Source organism: Corvus moneduloides, unplaced genomic scaffold (genome assembly GCF_009650955.1).
Source record: "Corvus moneduloides isolate bCorMon1 unplaced genomic scaffold, bCorMon1.pri scaffold_179_arrow_ctg1, whole genome shotgun sequence".
NCBI classification, from domain to species: Eukaryota; Metazoa; Chordata; class Aves; order Passeriformes; family Corvidae; genus Corvus; species Corvus moneduloides.
Genome location: NW_022436917.1, coordinates 1,552 through 15,100, shown reverse-complemented (window position 1 = coordinate 15,100; position 13,549 = coordinate 1,552). Strand labels below are relative to the sequence as shown.

General features: G+C 56.1%; 1 protein-coding gene across 1 annotated transcript; it reads right to left on the bottom strand.

Annotated features, from left to right (window-relative positions):
* Positions 1-2,309: 2,309 nt before the first annotated feature.
* LOC116438931 (sporozoite surface protein 2-like) lies at positions 2,310-13,050 on the bottom strand. Its single transcript, XM_032097957.1, has 5 exons — positions 13,018-13,050; positions 12,537-12,550; positions 11,225-12,443; positions 6,557-6,622; positions 2,310-3,066 (listed from the first exon to the last, which is right to left on the bottom strand). Exons 1-4 carry the CDS (start codon positions 13,048-13,050, stop codon positions 6,611-6,613), a joined length of 1,278 nt encoding a protein of 425 aa, XP_031953848.1. The 3' UTR covers positions 2,310-3,066; positions 6,557-6,610.
* Positions 13,051-13,549: the final 499 nt, after the last annotated feature.

Below are 13,549 nucleotides of genomic sequence, written 5' to 3'. Positions count from 1 at the left end.
GGGGAAATCCCGGGAAAAGAGTGGGAAATCCTGGGAAAAGGGGGGGAAATCTTGGGAAAAGGGGGGGAAAGGATGGGAAATCCTGGGAGAAGGGGGGGAAATCCTGGGATAAGGGGGGGAAGATCCTGGAAAAAGAGTGGGAAAAGAGTGGGAAATCCTGGGAAAAGGGGGGGAAATCTGGGGAAAAGAGTGGGAAACCCAGGAAAAGGATGGGAAAACGGGGGAAAAGAGTGGGAAAGGATGGGAAATCTGGGGAAAAGGGTGGGAAATTCCAGGAAAAGAGTGGGAAATCTTGGGGAAAGGATGGACAATCCCGGGAAAAGGGTGGGAAATCCTGGAAAAGGGTGGGAAAGGATGGGAAATCCGGGGGAAAGGGTGGGAAATTGGGGAAAAGGGGGGGAAATTCCAGGAAAAGAGTGGGAAATCTTGGGGAAAGGATGGACAATCCCGGGAAAAGGGTGGGAAATCCTGGAAAAGGGTGAGAAAGGATGGGAAATCCGGGGGAAAGGGTGGGAAATCCTGGAAAACGATGGGAAATCTTGGGAAAAGGGGGGGAAAGGATGGGAAATCTGGGGAAAAGGTGGGAAAAGGGGGGGAAATCCTGGGAAAAGGGGGGAAAAATCCTGGGAAAAGAGGGAAAAATCCTGGGAAAAGGGGCTGGGGAGGGCAGCACTGACTTCTCGTAGTCGGGCCGGCAGTAGAGGCGGCGTTTGCAGGAAAAGGGGGGGAAATCTTGGGAAAAGGGGGGGAAATCTTGGGAAAAGGGGGGGAAATCTTGGGAAAAGGATGGAAAATCCCAGGAAAAGCGTGGGAAATTCAGGAAAAGGGGGGGGAAATCCTGGAAAAAGAGTGGGAAAGGATGGGAAATCCTGGGAAAAGGGGGGGAAAATCCTGGGAAAGGGGGGGAAAAGAGAGGGAAATCTGGGGAAAAGGATGGGAAATCTGGGGAAAGGGGGGAAATCTCGGGAAAAGGGGGGAAAAGGATGGGAAATCCGGGGAAAAGGGGGGAAAATCTTGGGAAATCCCAGGAAAAAGGGGCTGGGGAGGGCAGCACTGACTTGTCGTAGTCGGGCCGGCAGCAGAGGCGGCACTCGCGGGAAAAGGGAGGGAAATCTTGGGAAAAGGATGGAAAATCCGGGGAAAAGGGTGGGAAATCCCGGGAAAAGGGTGGGAAATCCTGGAAAAGGCGGCAAGGGGAGGGCAGCACTGACTTGTCGTAGTCGGGCCGGCAGCAGAGGCGGCACTCGCGGGAAAAGGGAGGGAAATCTTGGGAAAAGGATGGAAAATCCGGGGAAAAGGGTGGGAAATCCCGGGAAAAGGGGCAAGGGGAGGGCAGCACTGACTTGTCGTAGTCGGGCCGGCAGTAGAGGCGGCACTCGCGGGAAAAGGGGGGGAAATCTTGGGAAAAGGATAGAAAACCCGGGGAAAAGGATGGAAAATCCCGGGAAAAGGGTGGGAAATCCTGGAAAAGGGTGGGAAAGGATGGGAAATCCGGGGGAAAGGGTGGGAAATCCTGGAAAACGATGGGAAATCTTGGGAAAAGGAGGGGAAAGGATGGGAAATCTGGGGAAAAGGTGGGAAAAGAGTGGGAAATCTTGGGAAAAGGGGGGGAAATCCTGGGAAAAGGGGCTGGGGAGGGCAGCACTGACTTGTCGTAGTCGGGCCGGCAGCAGAGGCGGCGCTTGCAGGAAAAGGGGGGGAAATCTTGGGAAAAGGATAGAAAACCCGGGGAAAAGGATGGAAAATCCCGGGAAAAGGGTGGGAAATCCTGGAAAAGGGTGGGAAAGGATGGGAAATCCGGGGGAAAGGGTGGGAAATCCTGGAAAACGATGGGAAATCTTGGGAAAAGGAGGGGAAAGGATGGGAAATCTGGGGAAAAGGTGGGAAAAGAGTGGGAAATCTTGGGAAAAGGGGGGGAAATCCTGGGAAAAGGGGCTGGGGAGGGCAGCACTGACTTGTCGTAGTCGGGCCGGCAGCAGAGGCGGCGCTTGCAGGAAAAGGGGGGGAAATCTTGGGAAAAGGATGGGAAATCCGGGGAAAAGGATGGAAAATCCCAGGAAAAGCGTGGGAAATTCAGGAAAAGGGGGGGGAAATCCTGGAAAAAGAGTGGGAAAGGATGGGAAATCCTGGGAAAAGGGGGGGAAAATCCTGGGAAAGGGGGGGAAAAGAGAGGGAAATCTGGGGAAAAGGATGGGAAATCTGGGGAAAGGGGGGAAATCTCGGGAAAAGGGGGGAAAAGGATGGGAAATCCGGGGAAAGGGGGGAAATCTCGGGAAAAGGGGGGAAAAGGATGGGAAATGCGGGGAAAAGGGGGGAAAATCTTGGGAAATCCCAGGAAAAAGGGGCTGGGGAGGGCAGCACTGACTTGTCGTAGTCGGGCCGGCAGCAGAGGCGGCGCTCGCGGGAAAAGGGGGGGAAATCTTGGGAAAAGGATAGAAAACCCGGGGAAAAGGGTGGAAAATCCCGGGAAAAGGGTGGGAAATCCCGGGAAAAGGGGCAAGGGGAGGGCAGCACTGACTTGTCGTAGTCGGGCCGGCAGTAGAGGCGGCACTCGCGGGAAAAGGGGGGGAAATCTTGGGAAAAGGGGGGGAAATCTTGGGAAAAGGATAGAAAATCCGGGGAAAAGGATGGAAAATCCGGGGAAAAGGGTGGGAAATCCTGGAAAAGGGGCAAGGGGAGGGCAGCACTGACTTGTCGTGTCGGGCCGGCAGCAGAGGCGGCACTCGCGGGAAAAGGGGGGGAAATCTTGGGAAAAGGATAGAAAACCCGGGGAAAAGGATGGAAAATCCGGGGAAAAGGGTGGGAAATCCCGGGAAAAGGGTGGGAAATCCTGGAAAAGGCGGCAAGGGGAGGGCAGCACTGACTTGTCGTAGTCGGGCCGGCAGTAGAGGCGGCGCCCGCGGGCGAAGCAGCTCCCCGAGAGCGGGCGGGCGCAGGCGCAGCAGCGCAGGCACCGCTCGTGCCACGAGCGCTCGTTGACGCGCAGCAGGAAGCGGTCGGAGATCGGGCACCGGCAGCCGGCACAGAGCTCCCGGCGATCCCGGCGATCCCGGGGGGAGGATGGAGCTGCGGGGGGGTGGGAGAGGTCAGGGGGAGAAAAAAAAATGGGAGTTCTGGGGGGGAATCGGGGGAAAAACGGGAGTTCTGGGGGAAAATCGGGGGGAAAATGGGAGTTCTGGGGGGGAAATGGGGGGAAAAACAGGAATTCTGGGGGGGAAATCGGGGGGAAAATGGGAGTTCTGGGGGGGAATTGGGGGAAAAACAGGAATTCTGGGGGGAAATGGGGGAGTTTGGGGGAAAAAAAACGGGAATTCTGGGGGGAAATGGGGAAAAAACGGGAATTCTGGGGGAAAAATGGGAGAATTCAGGGAAAAAAATGGGAATTCTGGGGGGAAATCAGGGGAAAAACGGGAATTCTGGGGGGAATGGGGGGAAAAACGGGAATTCTGGGGGGAAATCGGGGAAAAACCCGGGAATTCTGGGGGGGAAATGGGGGAATTCAGGGAAAAAACCGGGAATTCTGGGGGGAAATCGGGGGAAAAAACGGGAATTCTGGGGGGGAAATGGGAGAATTTGGGGGTAAAAAATGGGAATTCTGGGGGGAAATCAGGGGAAAAACGGGAATTCTGGGGGGAATGGGGGGAAAAACGGGAATTCTGGGGGGAAATCAGGGAAAAACCCGGGAATTCTGGGGGGAAAATGGGGGAATTCAGGGAAAAAACCGGGAATTCTGGGGGGAAATCGGGGGAAAAAACGGAAATTCTGGGAGAAAATGGGGAAATTTGGGGAAAATGGGAGAATTCGGAGGAAAATGGGGAAATTTGGGGAGAAAATGGGGAAATTTGAGGGGAAAATGGGGAAATTCTGGGAGAAATGGAGAAATTTGGGGAAAATGGGAGAATTCGGAGGAAAATGGGGAAATTTGAGGGGAAATGGGGAAATTTGAGGGGAAAATGGGGAAATTTGGGGAAAACCAGGAGAATTTGTGGAGAAAATGGGAGAAATTCAGGGAAAATGGGAGAATTCAGGGAAAAATGGGGAAATTTGGGGAGAAAATGAGGAAATTTGAGGGGAAAATGGGGAAATTTGAGGGGAAAAATGGGGAAATTTGGGGAGAAAATGGGGAAATTTGAGGGGAAAATGGGGAAATTTGGGGAAAATGGGGGAAATTCAGGGAAAAACGGGAGAATGCGGAGGAAAATGGGGAAATTTGAGGGGAAAATGGGGAAATTTGGAGAGAAAATGGGGAAATTTGAGGGGAAATGGGGAAATTTGAGGGGAAATGGGGAAATCTGGGGAAAACCAGGAGAATTTGTGGAGAAAATGGGAGAAATTCAGGGAAAAATGGGAGAATTCGGAGGAAAATGAGGAAATTTGAGGGGAAAATGGGGAAATTTGGGGAAAATGGGGGAAATTCGGGGAAAAACGGGAGAATGCGGAGGAAAATGGGGAAATTTGGGGGAAACGGGGAAATTCTGGGAGAAAACGGGGAAACTTGGGGAAAAACGGGGAAATTCGGGAAAAGCTGGGCTGCAGAGAGGAGCAATTCCAGGGGGAGCTCCCAGCAATCCAAAGGGATTTTGGGGGGGGATTTTTGGGAAGGAATCGCGCTCCATTTTCCCGGGATTCGGGGCTTTTTTGGCGCTCCGGATTTTCGGGAATTTTTTCCTCCCCCTCCGGCCTTATCCCGGCCTCCATCGCTGGCGGCTCCTCAAAGGAAAAGAGGGAGGGAGGGAGGGAGGGGAAAATTCCGATCGGGATCGGGAGCTGGGAAGGGGCCGGGCCTGGCAGCGCCTCCTCCTCCTCCCCTCGCCGAGGCCATTCCCGCTTTTTCTCCGCCCGAATCCCGGGAAAAATCCGGCCTCAACCTCCCCCGGATGCCGGGGATGGAGGAGGAAAATCCCGGGAAAAACGGGAGCGAGGGGAGCCCCCGAGGCCGGGGTGCGCTTGGAATTTTTGATCCCGGGGTTCCCTTGGAATTTTTGATCCCGGGGTTCCCTTGGAATTTTTGATCCCGGGCTTCGCTTGGATTTTTTGATCCCGGATTTCATTCGGCCCCAAATTCCCATCCCAGCTCCAATCTGGACCCCGAAATTCCAAGGGGGAGCCCCGACCCCGGCACAAATCCAGAAAAAAACTGGGATTTTCCCTCTCTCCGGGAATATTCCCAACCTTTCCCAGGGTTGGGGGGGGGGTTTCTTTTTCCCCCCCCTAAGTTCTGGGAATTTTTTTCCCACTTTCCCGCTCCAAGGATGATCCCAAATTCCAGGTTTTTTCCAAAAAAAAAAAAAAAGGAAAAAACCGATCCAGCCCAGTTTTCCCTTTCCCAAAATCCCTGGAATCATCGGGAAAGGGGAAAAGAAATGGGATAAACCGGGATCATTCGGGTTTTCCATGGATTTTTCTCCCATTCCCGAGGTTTTCCATGGATTTTTATCTTTCCCAATCCAAGGTTTTTTTCTTTTTTTCTCCGCCCGCGGGTTGAAAATTCAGGGATTTGAAATCCCAATTCCCGTTTAATTTAAGAGGGAAAAACCGGGAATAATTGAAGGGGGAATGAGGATGGATCTCCAGGGATCTCTGGGAATGTGGGATCAGGGAAAAATCCCAGGAAAATCCTGGATTCCAGCCCGGGAAAAGGAGGGGAAAATGAGGAAAAAAAACCCCACGGGAATTCTGCCTAAAAACAACAACAACAAAAAAAGCCGGGATTGGGAAAAGGGGAAGGTTTGGAGCCGGGAAAAAAAATCGGGATAAAGAGGAAAACAGCGGGAAAAAAACGGGAAAAAAAGGGACCCGGGAATTGGGAAAAAAATCCCGAAATGCCGGGAGAAAAGAGGGGGAAGCCTCGTCCCGGGGTTCTCCCGGATTATCCCGAGTTTTTCCCTTCCCCAGGAGCGGGGAAACCCCCACGGGAGAGGGGCCCGCAGCCCAAAATCCGGGAAAATCGGGAAAAACCCGCGGGTTCCAAAGGGATTTTCCAGAGGGGTCGGGGGTTGGGATGGCGGGGAGGGAATTTGGGGATCCGGGAGGGAAAATCGGGATCGCGGGGAGGGAGTTTCAGGATGCGAGGGGGAATTTCGGGACCGTGGGGAGGGAATTTGGGGATCCGAGGGGGAAAATCGGGATCGCAGGGAGGGAATTTCGGGATCCGAGGGGGAATTTCGGGATGCGAGAGGGAATTTCGGGATCCGGGAGGGAAAATCGGGACCGCGGGGAGGGAATTTCGGGATCGCGGGGGGAATTTTCGGGATGCGAGGGGGAATTTCGGGATCCGAGGGGGAATTTCGGGATGCGAGGGGGAATTTCGGGATCGCGGGGAGGGAATTTCGGGATCGCGGGGGGAATTTTCGGGATGCGAGGGGGAATTTCGGGATGCGAGGGGGAATTTCGGGATGCGAGGGGGAATTTCGGGATCGCGGGGAGGGAATTTCGGGCACTTCGGGAAGCGCGGGCGGGGCCGCGATCCCGCTGGAAGTTGCGGACGGGGGAAAATCCCGGGATTCTGAAAAGCTGGGAATGTCCCGCTGTTATTCCCGGTATTCCCGGCACTCACCGAATCCCAGGAGCGGCGTTCCCTGCTCCCGGCAGGACGGAGCCTCCTCCGGCTTCATCCCGGCGGCTGCGGGGGAGAGGAAACGTCGGGAAAACCGGGAAGAGACCGGGATGGGAGCGGGGAAAAACCGGGATTGGAGAGGGGAAGGACCGGGAAGAGACCGGGATTGGAGAGGGGGAAAACCGGGATTGGAGAGGGGAAGGACCGGGAAGAGACCGGGATTGGAGAGGGGGAAAACCGGGATTGGAGAGGGGAAGGACCGGGAAGAGACCGGGATGGGAGCGGGGCAGAGACCGGGATTGGAGAAGGGGAAAACCGGGATTGGAGAAGGGGAAAACCGGGAAGAGACCGGGAAGAGATCGGGACGGGAGCAGGGAAGGACCGGGAATGGAGCGGGGAAAAACCGGGATTGGAGAGGGGAAGGACCGGGAAGAGACCGGGAAGAGATCGGGACGGGAGCGGGGAAGGACCGGGAATAGAGCGGGGAAAAACCGGGATTGGAGAGGGGAAGGACCAGGAAAGCCCCGGGAATGGAGCGGGGAGGATGCGGTGAAGCACCGGGAGCGGAGCGAGGAAAAACCGGGAAAAGACCGGGATGGGAACGGGGGAGAAGCGGGAAGGGAAAAGGGGAAAGAGCGGGAATGGAGCGGGAGGGAACCGAGAAATCCCCGGGAGCGGAGCGGGATTGGAGCGGGAAGAGACCGGGAATGGACGGGGAAAGGATCGGGAAAACCAGCGGGAATGGAGCGGGGGAAAACCGGGAAAGCACCGGGAGCGGAGAGGGGGAAAACCGGGAAGAGACGGCAGCGGAAAAGGGGGAAAAACCGGGAAAGCACCGGGAGCGGAGAAGGGGGAAAAATCGGGAAGAAACCGGGAGCGGAGAGGGGAAAAACCGGGAAGAGACCGGAGCGGAGAGGGGGAAAACCGGGAAAGCACCGGGAGCGGAGAGGGGGAAAAACCGGGAAAGCACCGGGAGCGGAGCGGGGGAGAGTCGGGAAGAGACCGGAGCGGAGAGGGGGAAAACCGGGAAAGCACCGGGAGCGGAGCGGGGGAGAGTCAGGAAGAGACCGGGAGCGGAGAAGGGGGAAAAACCGGGGAGAGACCGGGAATGGAGCGGGGGAAAACCGGGAAAGCACCGGGAGCGGAGAGGGGGAAAAACCGGGGAGAGACCGGGAGCGGAGAGGGGGAAAAACCGGGAAGAAACCGGGAGCGGAGAGAGGGGAAAAACCGGGAAGAAACCGGGAGCGGAGAGAGGGGAAAAACCGGGAAGAGACCGGGAAAACCTGGGAAGAAACCGGGAAAGCACCGGAGCCAGGGAGAAGCGGTGAAGCCCCGGTGCCTCGCCGGTGCCTCCCCGGGCTCCTCCCGCGGCTCCTCCCGGTGCTCCCGAGCAGCCACGGAACCGCCCCCGGTGCCGGGCTCGCTCCTGCTCGCGCTGTTCCTCCCAATCGCGACTGTCGGGACACGGCGGCCCCGAGCAGAGCCCCGGTGTCGCGGTGCCGGTGCCGCCTCGTGGCACTCACCGGGATGGGGCCACCGGGATGGGGATCGGGACACCGGGATGGGGACACCGGGATCGGGATGGGGATTGGGACACCGGGACGGGGACGGGGCCACCGGGACGGGGACGGGGCCACCGGGATGGGGCCACCGGGACGGGGACGGGGACACCGGGATCGAGATGGGGACACCGGGATCGAGATGGGGACACTGGGAACGGGATGGGATCGAGATGGGGACACTGGGATGGGGACGGGGACACCGGGATCGAGATGGGGACACCGGGATCGAGATGGGGACACTGGGAACGGGATGGGATCGGGACACCGGGATGGGGACGGGGACACCGCGATCGAGATGGGGACACCGGGACCCGGATGGGGATCGGGACACCGGGATCGAGATGGGGACACCGGGACGGGGCCACCGGGATGGGGCCACCGGAATCGGGATGGGGATCGGGCCACCGGGATTGGGCCACCGGGATCGGGGCCACCGGGATCGGGATGGGGATCGGGACACCGGGATTGGGCCACCGGGATCGGGACGGGGCCACCGGGATCGGGACGGGGCCACCAGGATCGGGACGGGGCCACCAGGATCGGGATGGGGCCACCGGAATCGGGATGGGGATCGGGACACCGGGATTGGGCCACCGGGATCGGGACGGGGCCACCGGGATCGGGATGGGGCCACCGGGATCGGGACGGGGCCACCGGGACGGGGCCACCGGGACCGGGACGGGGCCACCGGGATTGGGCCACCAGGATCGGGACGGGGCCACCGGGACGAGCGGAGCGGGCCCCGGTGCTGGCGCAGCCCCCGCCCGTGCGCGCTCCCGGGGGAGGGGCCGGGGGCGCGCACGGGGAGGGCGGGAGCGGCCCCGGGACCCCCGGCAGACCCCCCGGAAAAACCGGGAGCGACCCCAAAAACCGGGAGCGACCCCAAAAACCGGGAGTGACCCCAAAAAACGGGAGTGACCCCAAAAACCGGGAGCGACCCCAAAAACCGGGAGTGCCCCAAAAACCGGGAACCGACCCCAAAACCGGGAGCGACCCCAAAAAAAGGGGAGCGACCCCAAAAAACGGGAGTGACCCCAAAAACCGGGATCCCCCAAAAATCAGGATCCCCCAAAACCGGGATCCACCCCCCCCCCCACTTTCCCCGGGAAAGTTGCGGGGAATTTGGGGGATCCAGACGGAATTTGGGGGGATCCAAAGGGATCTGGGGGATCCAAAAGGATTTTGGGGGGATCCAGAAGGAATTTGGGGGATCCAGAGGGGATTTGGGGGATCCCAAAGGAATTTGGGGGATCCAGAGGGATCTGGGGGGATCCAGAGGGGATTTGGGGGATCCAGAAGGAATTTGGGGGATCCAGAGGGGATTTGGGGGATCCAGAGGGATTTGGGGGGATCCAGAGGGGATTTGGGGGATCCCAAAGGAATTTGGGGGATCCAGAAGGAATTTGGGGGATCCAGAGGGATTTGGGGGGATCCAGAGGGGATTTGGGGGATCCCAAGGGAATTTGGGGGATCCAGAAGGAATTTGGGGGATCCAGAGGGGATTTGGGGGGTCCAGAGGGGATTTGGGGGGTCCAGAGGGGACGGAGCCAATTCCCAAATCCCTGAAACCCCCAGTGAGTTTTGCCTTAAAACCACCCCCAAATCCCGGGAATTTCCATCCTGAACCACCCCCAAAAATTCAGGAAAACTCTGGAAAACCCAAATTTCCCTCGGGACACCGATCCAGACCCCAAACCGGAGCGGGAATCTTCCTGGAAGGAAAAATCGGGATCGGGAATAAAAAATTCCGGAAAAAAAATCCAGTTTTGGGGGAGGAAATTCCCCAAATTGCAATTTTTGGTGGGGAAAAATCCCCAAATTCCAATATTTGGGGTTTTTTTGGGAGGAAGAAAAATTCCCAAATCCCAGCATTTGTGGGGGGAACAATCCCAAAATCCCCAAATCCCCAAATTTGGGAGAGGAAAATTCCCAAATCCCAATTTTTGGGACATTTCTTGGGAGGAAATTCCCCAAATTCCAATATTTGGGGGATTTTTTTGGAGGAAATTCCCCGAAATTCCAATTCGGGGGGGGGAAATTCCATAAAAATCCCAATATTTCGAGGATTTTTTTTGGTGGAAATTCCAATTTTGGGGGGGATTTTTTTGGGAGGAAAATCCCAAAAATCCCAACATTTGGGGGATTTTTGAGGAAAAAATTCCCAAAAATTCCCAAAAAAATCCCAAAGTTTGGGGGATTTTTGAGGAAAAAAATCCCAAAATTCCCCCAAAAAATCCCAAAGTTTGGGGGATTTTTGAGGAAAAAAATCCCAAAATTCCCCCAAAAAATCCCAAAGTTTGGGGGATTTTTGAGGAAAAAATTCCCAAAAAAATCCCAAAGTTTGGGGGATTTTTGAGGAAAAAATTCCCAAAATTCCCCCAAAAAATCCCAACGTTTGGGGGATTTTTGAGGAAAAAAATCCCAAAATTCCCCCAAAAAATCCCAAAGTTTGGGGGATTTTTGAGGAAAAAATTCCCAAACAAATCCCAACATTTGGGGGATTTTTGAGGAAAAAATTCCCAAAATTCCCCAAAAAATCCCAAAGTTTGGGGGATTTTTGAGGAAAAAATTCCCAAAGAAATCCCAACATTTGGGGGATTTTTGAGGAAAAAATTCCCAAAATTCCCCCCCAAAAATCCCAACATTTGGGGGATTTTTGAGGAAAAAATTCCCAAAATTTCCCCAAAAAATCCCAAAGTTTAGGGGATTTTTGCAGGAAAAAATTCCCAAAATTCCTCCCAAAAAATCCCAACATTTGGGGGATTTTTGAGGAAAAAGTTCCCAAAATTTCCCCAAAAAATCCCAAAGTTTGGGGGATTTTTGAGGAAAAAATTCCCAAAAAATCCCCACATTTGGGGGATTTTTGCGGAAAAAAATCCCAAAATTCCCCCCGAAAAATCCCAACAGTTGGAGGATTTTTGAGGAAAAAATTCCCAAAATTCCCAAAAAAATCCCAACAGTTGGAGGATTTTTGAGGAAAAAGTTCCCAAAATTCCCCCCAAAAAATCCCAACATTTGGGGGATTTTTGCAGGAAAATTCAAAAAAAAAATCCCCCCAAAAATCCCAGTCCCGATTTTGGGGTGAAATCCTGGGATTCGGGCTCACCTGAGGGCGGATCCGCGGTCGGGGCCGTCGAGCCGTTCCTGGTTTCCCTCGGAATTCCGCTCCGTGAGGCCGATCCAGAAGCGCTCGCTCCGCGTGCGCCGTGGCAGGATCCGCTACGGGATCGGGATCGGCGGGATCGGGATCGGGATTGGTGGGATTGGGATCGGGATCGTTGGGATTGGGATCGGCAGGATCAGCGGGATTGTTGAGATTGCTGGGATTGGGATCAGGATTGGGATCGGGATTGGGATTGGGATCGGCGGGATCAGGATTGGGATCGTTGGGATCGGCGGGATCAGGATTGGGATCGTTGGGATTGGGATCATTGGGATCGGCGGGATCAGCGGGATTGTTGAGATTGCTGGGATTGGGATCAGGATTGGGATCAGGATTGGGATTGGGATCGGCGGGATCAGGATTGGGATCGTTGGGATTGGGATCATTGGGATCGGCGGGATCGGCGGGATGGGGATTGTTGAGATTGCTGGGATTGGGATCAGGATTGGGATCGGGATTCGCGGGATTGGCGGGATCGGGATCGTTGGAATTGCTGGGCTTGGGATCAGGATTGGGATTGTTGGGATCGGGATCAGCAGGATCAGTGGAATTGGGATTGTTGGGATCAGGATCGTTGGGATCATTGGGATCGGGATCAGGATTGGGATCGGGATCATTGGGATTGGGATCGGGATCATTGGGATTGTTGGGATTTTTGGGATCGTTGGGATCATTGGGATCATTGGGATTTTTGGGATCGGGATTGGGATTAGTGGGATGGGAATAACTGGGATCAGGACTGGGATTGGGATCGGCGGGATTGGGATCATTGGGATCATTGGGATCATTGGGATCATTGGGATCATTGGGATCAGGATCATTGGGATTATTTGAATCATTGGGATCGGGATCAGGATTGGGATCAAGATTGGGATCATTGGGATCAGGATCAGCAGGATTGGGATCATTGGGATCATTGGGATTGGGGTTGGGATCATTGGGATTGGGATCAGTGGGATGGGAATAACTGGGATCAGGACTGGGATCAGAATCAGGGAGATCACTGGGATCGTTGCGATTGGGATCAATAGGATCATTGGGATCAGGATTGGGATCATTGGCATCATTGGGGTCATTGGGATCACTTGGATCATTGGGATCAGGATTGGGATCAGTGGGATTGGGATTGGAATCAATGGGATCAATGGGATCACGATCAGGACTGGGATCGTTGGATTTTCATGGATTTTCCTCCTCCCTCTGGATCAAAACCGCGGCGAATCCTCAAAACCCCGGAGCGGCCGCCTCCAAATACGGAAAGAAACCAACCTGGAAAACCAGAAAAAAATCGGGAATTACCCCCAAAAAAGGCCAGGATTTGGGAACAAATCCCGCAGTTCCGGGGGCACGGAGACCTGGGAACGCCACGGGATTTCCTCGCCGGGGGCCGGGGGGGGGGAACCAGGGCCATTCCCGGCCAGAATTCCAGAGGATTTGGGGTCAAAAGGGCCCAAAATGGCGCCGAGTCCCTGAGGGGCGGGAAAAGGGCGGGAAAAAAAGGGCGGGAAAAAAAGGGCGGGAAAAAAAGGGCGGCTCCGGGCACCATTTTCCCCTCCCAGTAACCCCCAGTGACCCCTCAGAGCCCCCCATGGAACCCCAACGACCCCCGCCCAGTAACTCCCAGTTCCCTCCCAGTGCCCCGCGGCGACCCCTCAGAGCCCCCCATGGAACCCCAGCGACCCCCGCTCGCCCCCCCAGTGCCCTCCCAGTAGCTCCCAGTAACCCCCAGTACCCACCAGCGGAGGGGCCCGGGCCGCTCCTGCCGCCATCTTGGCCGTTGCCAACAACAAACGCCGTTGCCAGGCAACGCTTCCGGCAACCGGTATGCGCGTGATGTCACTTCCTGTGGAACGCAGCGTCACTTCCGGCCTCCATCACACCGGCGGCCTGGAGGTACCGGGGGTGCGGGGGGAGGTTCCGGAGGCTCCGGGAGGCCCCTGAGGGGTCCCGGGAAGGCTCCGGAGGTCCCGGGTAAGGGTCCGCACCCCTCGCCCCCCTTCCCCAAATCCCCCCTTGTCCTTAATTCCTGGTGCGAGTGAGATCCACGAGGGGATGAACGACCAGGAGCGGCTGCCGCGTCCCCCCGGTGTCCGCCCGGTGTCCCCCCGGTGTCCCCCGTTATCCTCCCCATCCCCGGTACTCCCCGCTGTGACCGAACCGGCGCCACGCTGAGGCTTTGAACCGGCCGTGCGCGTTCTGGAGCGTTGAATTTATTTATAATAAAGCTGCTTTTGGAGTCTCCGGTTGTTCCGTGGCTCCGGTGGGGAC

What these genes read in the sequence shown, in the direction of transcription:
- LOC116438931 (XM_032097957.1), bottom strand. Translation starts at nt 13,050, where the DNA reads ATGGCGGCAGGAGCGGCCCGGGCCCCTCCGCTG.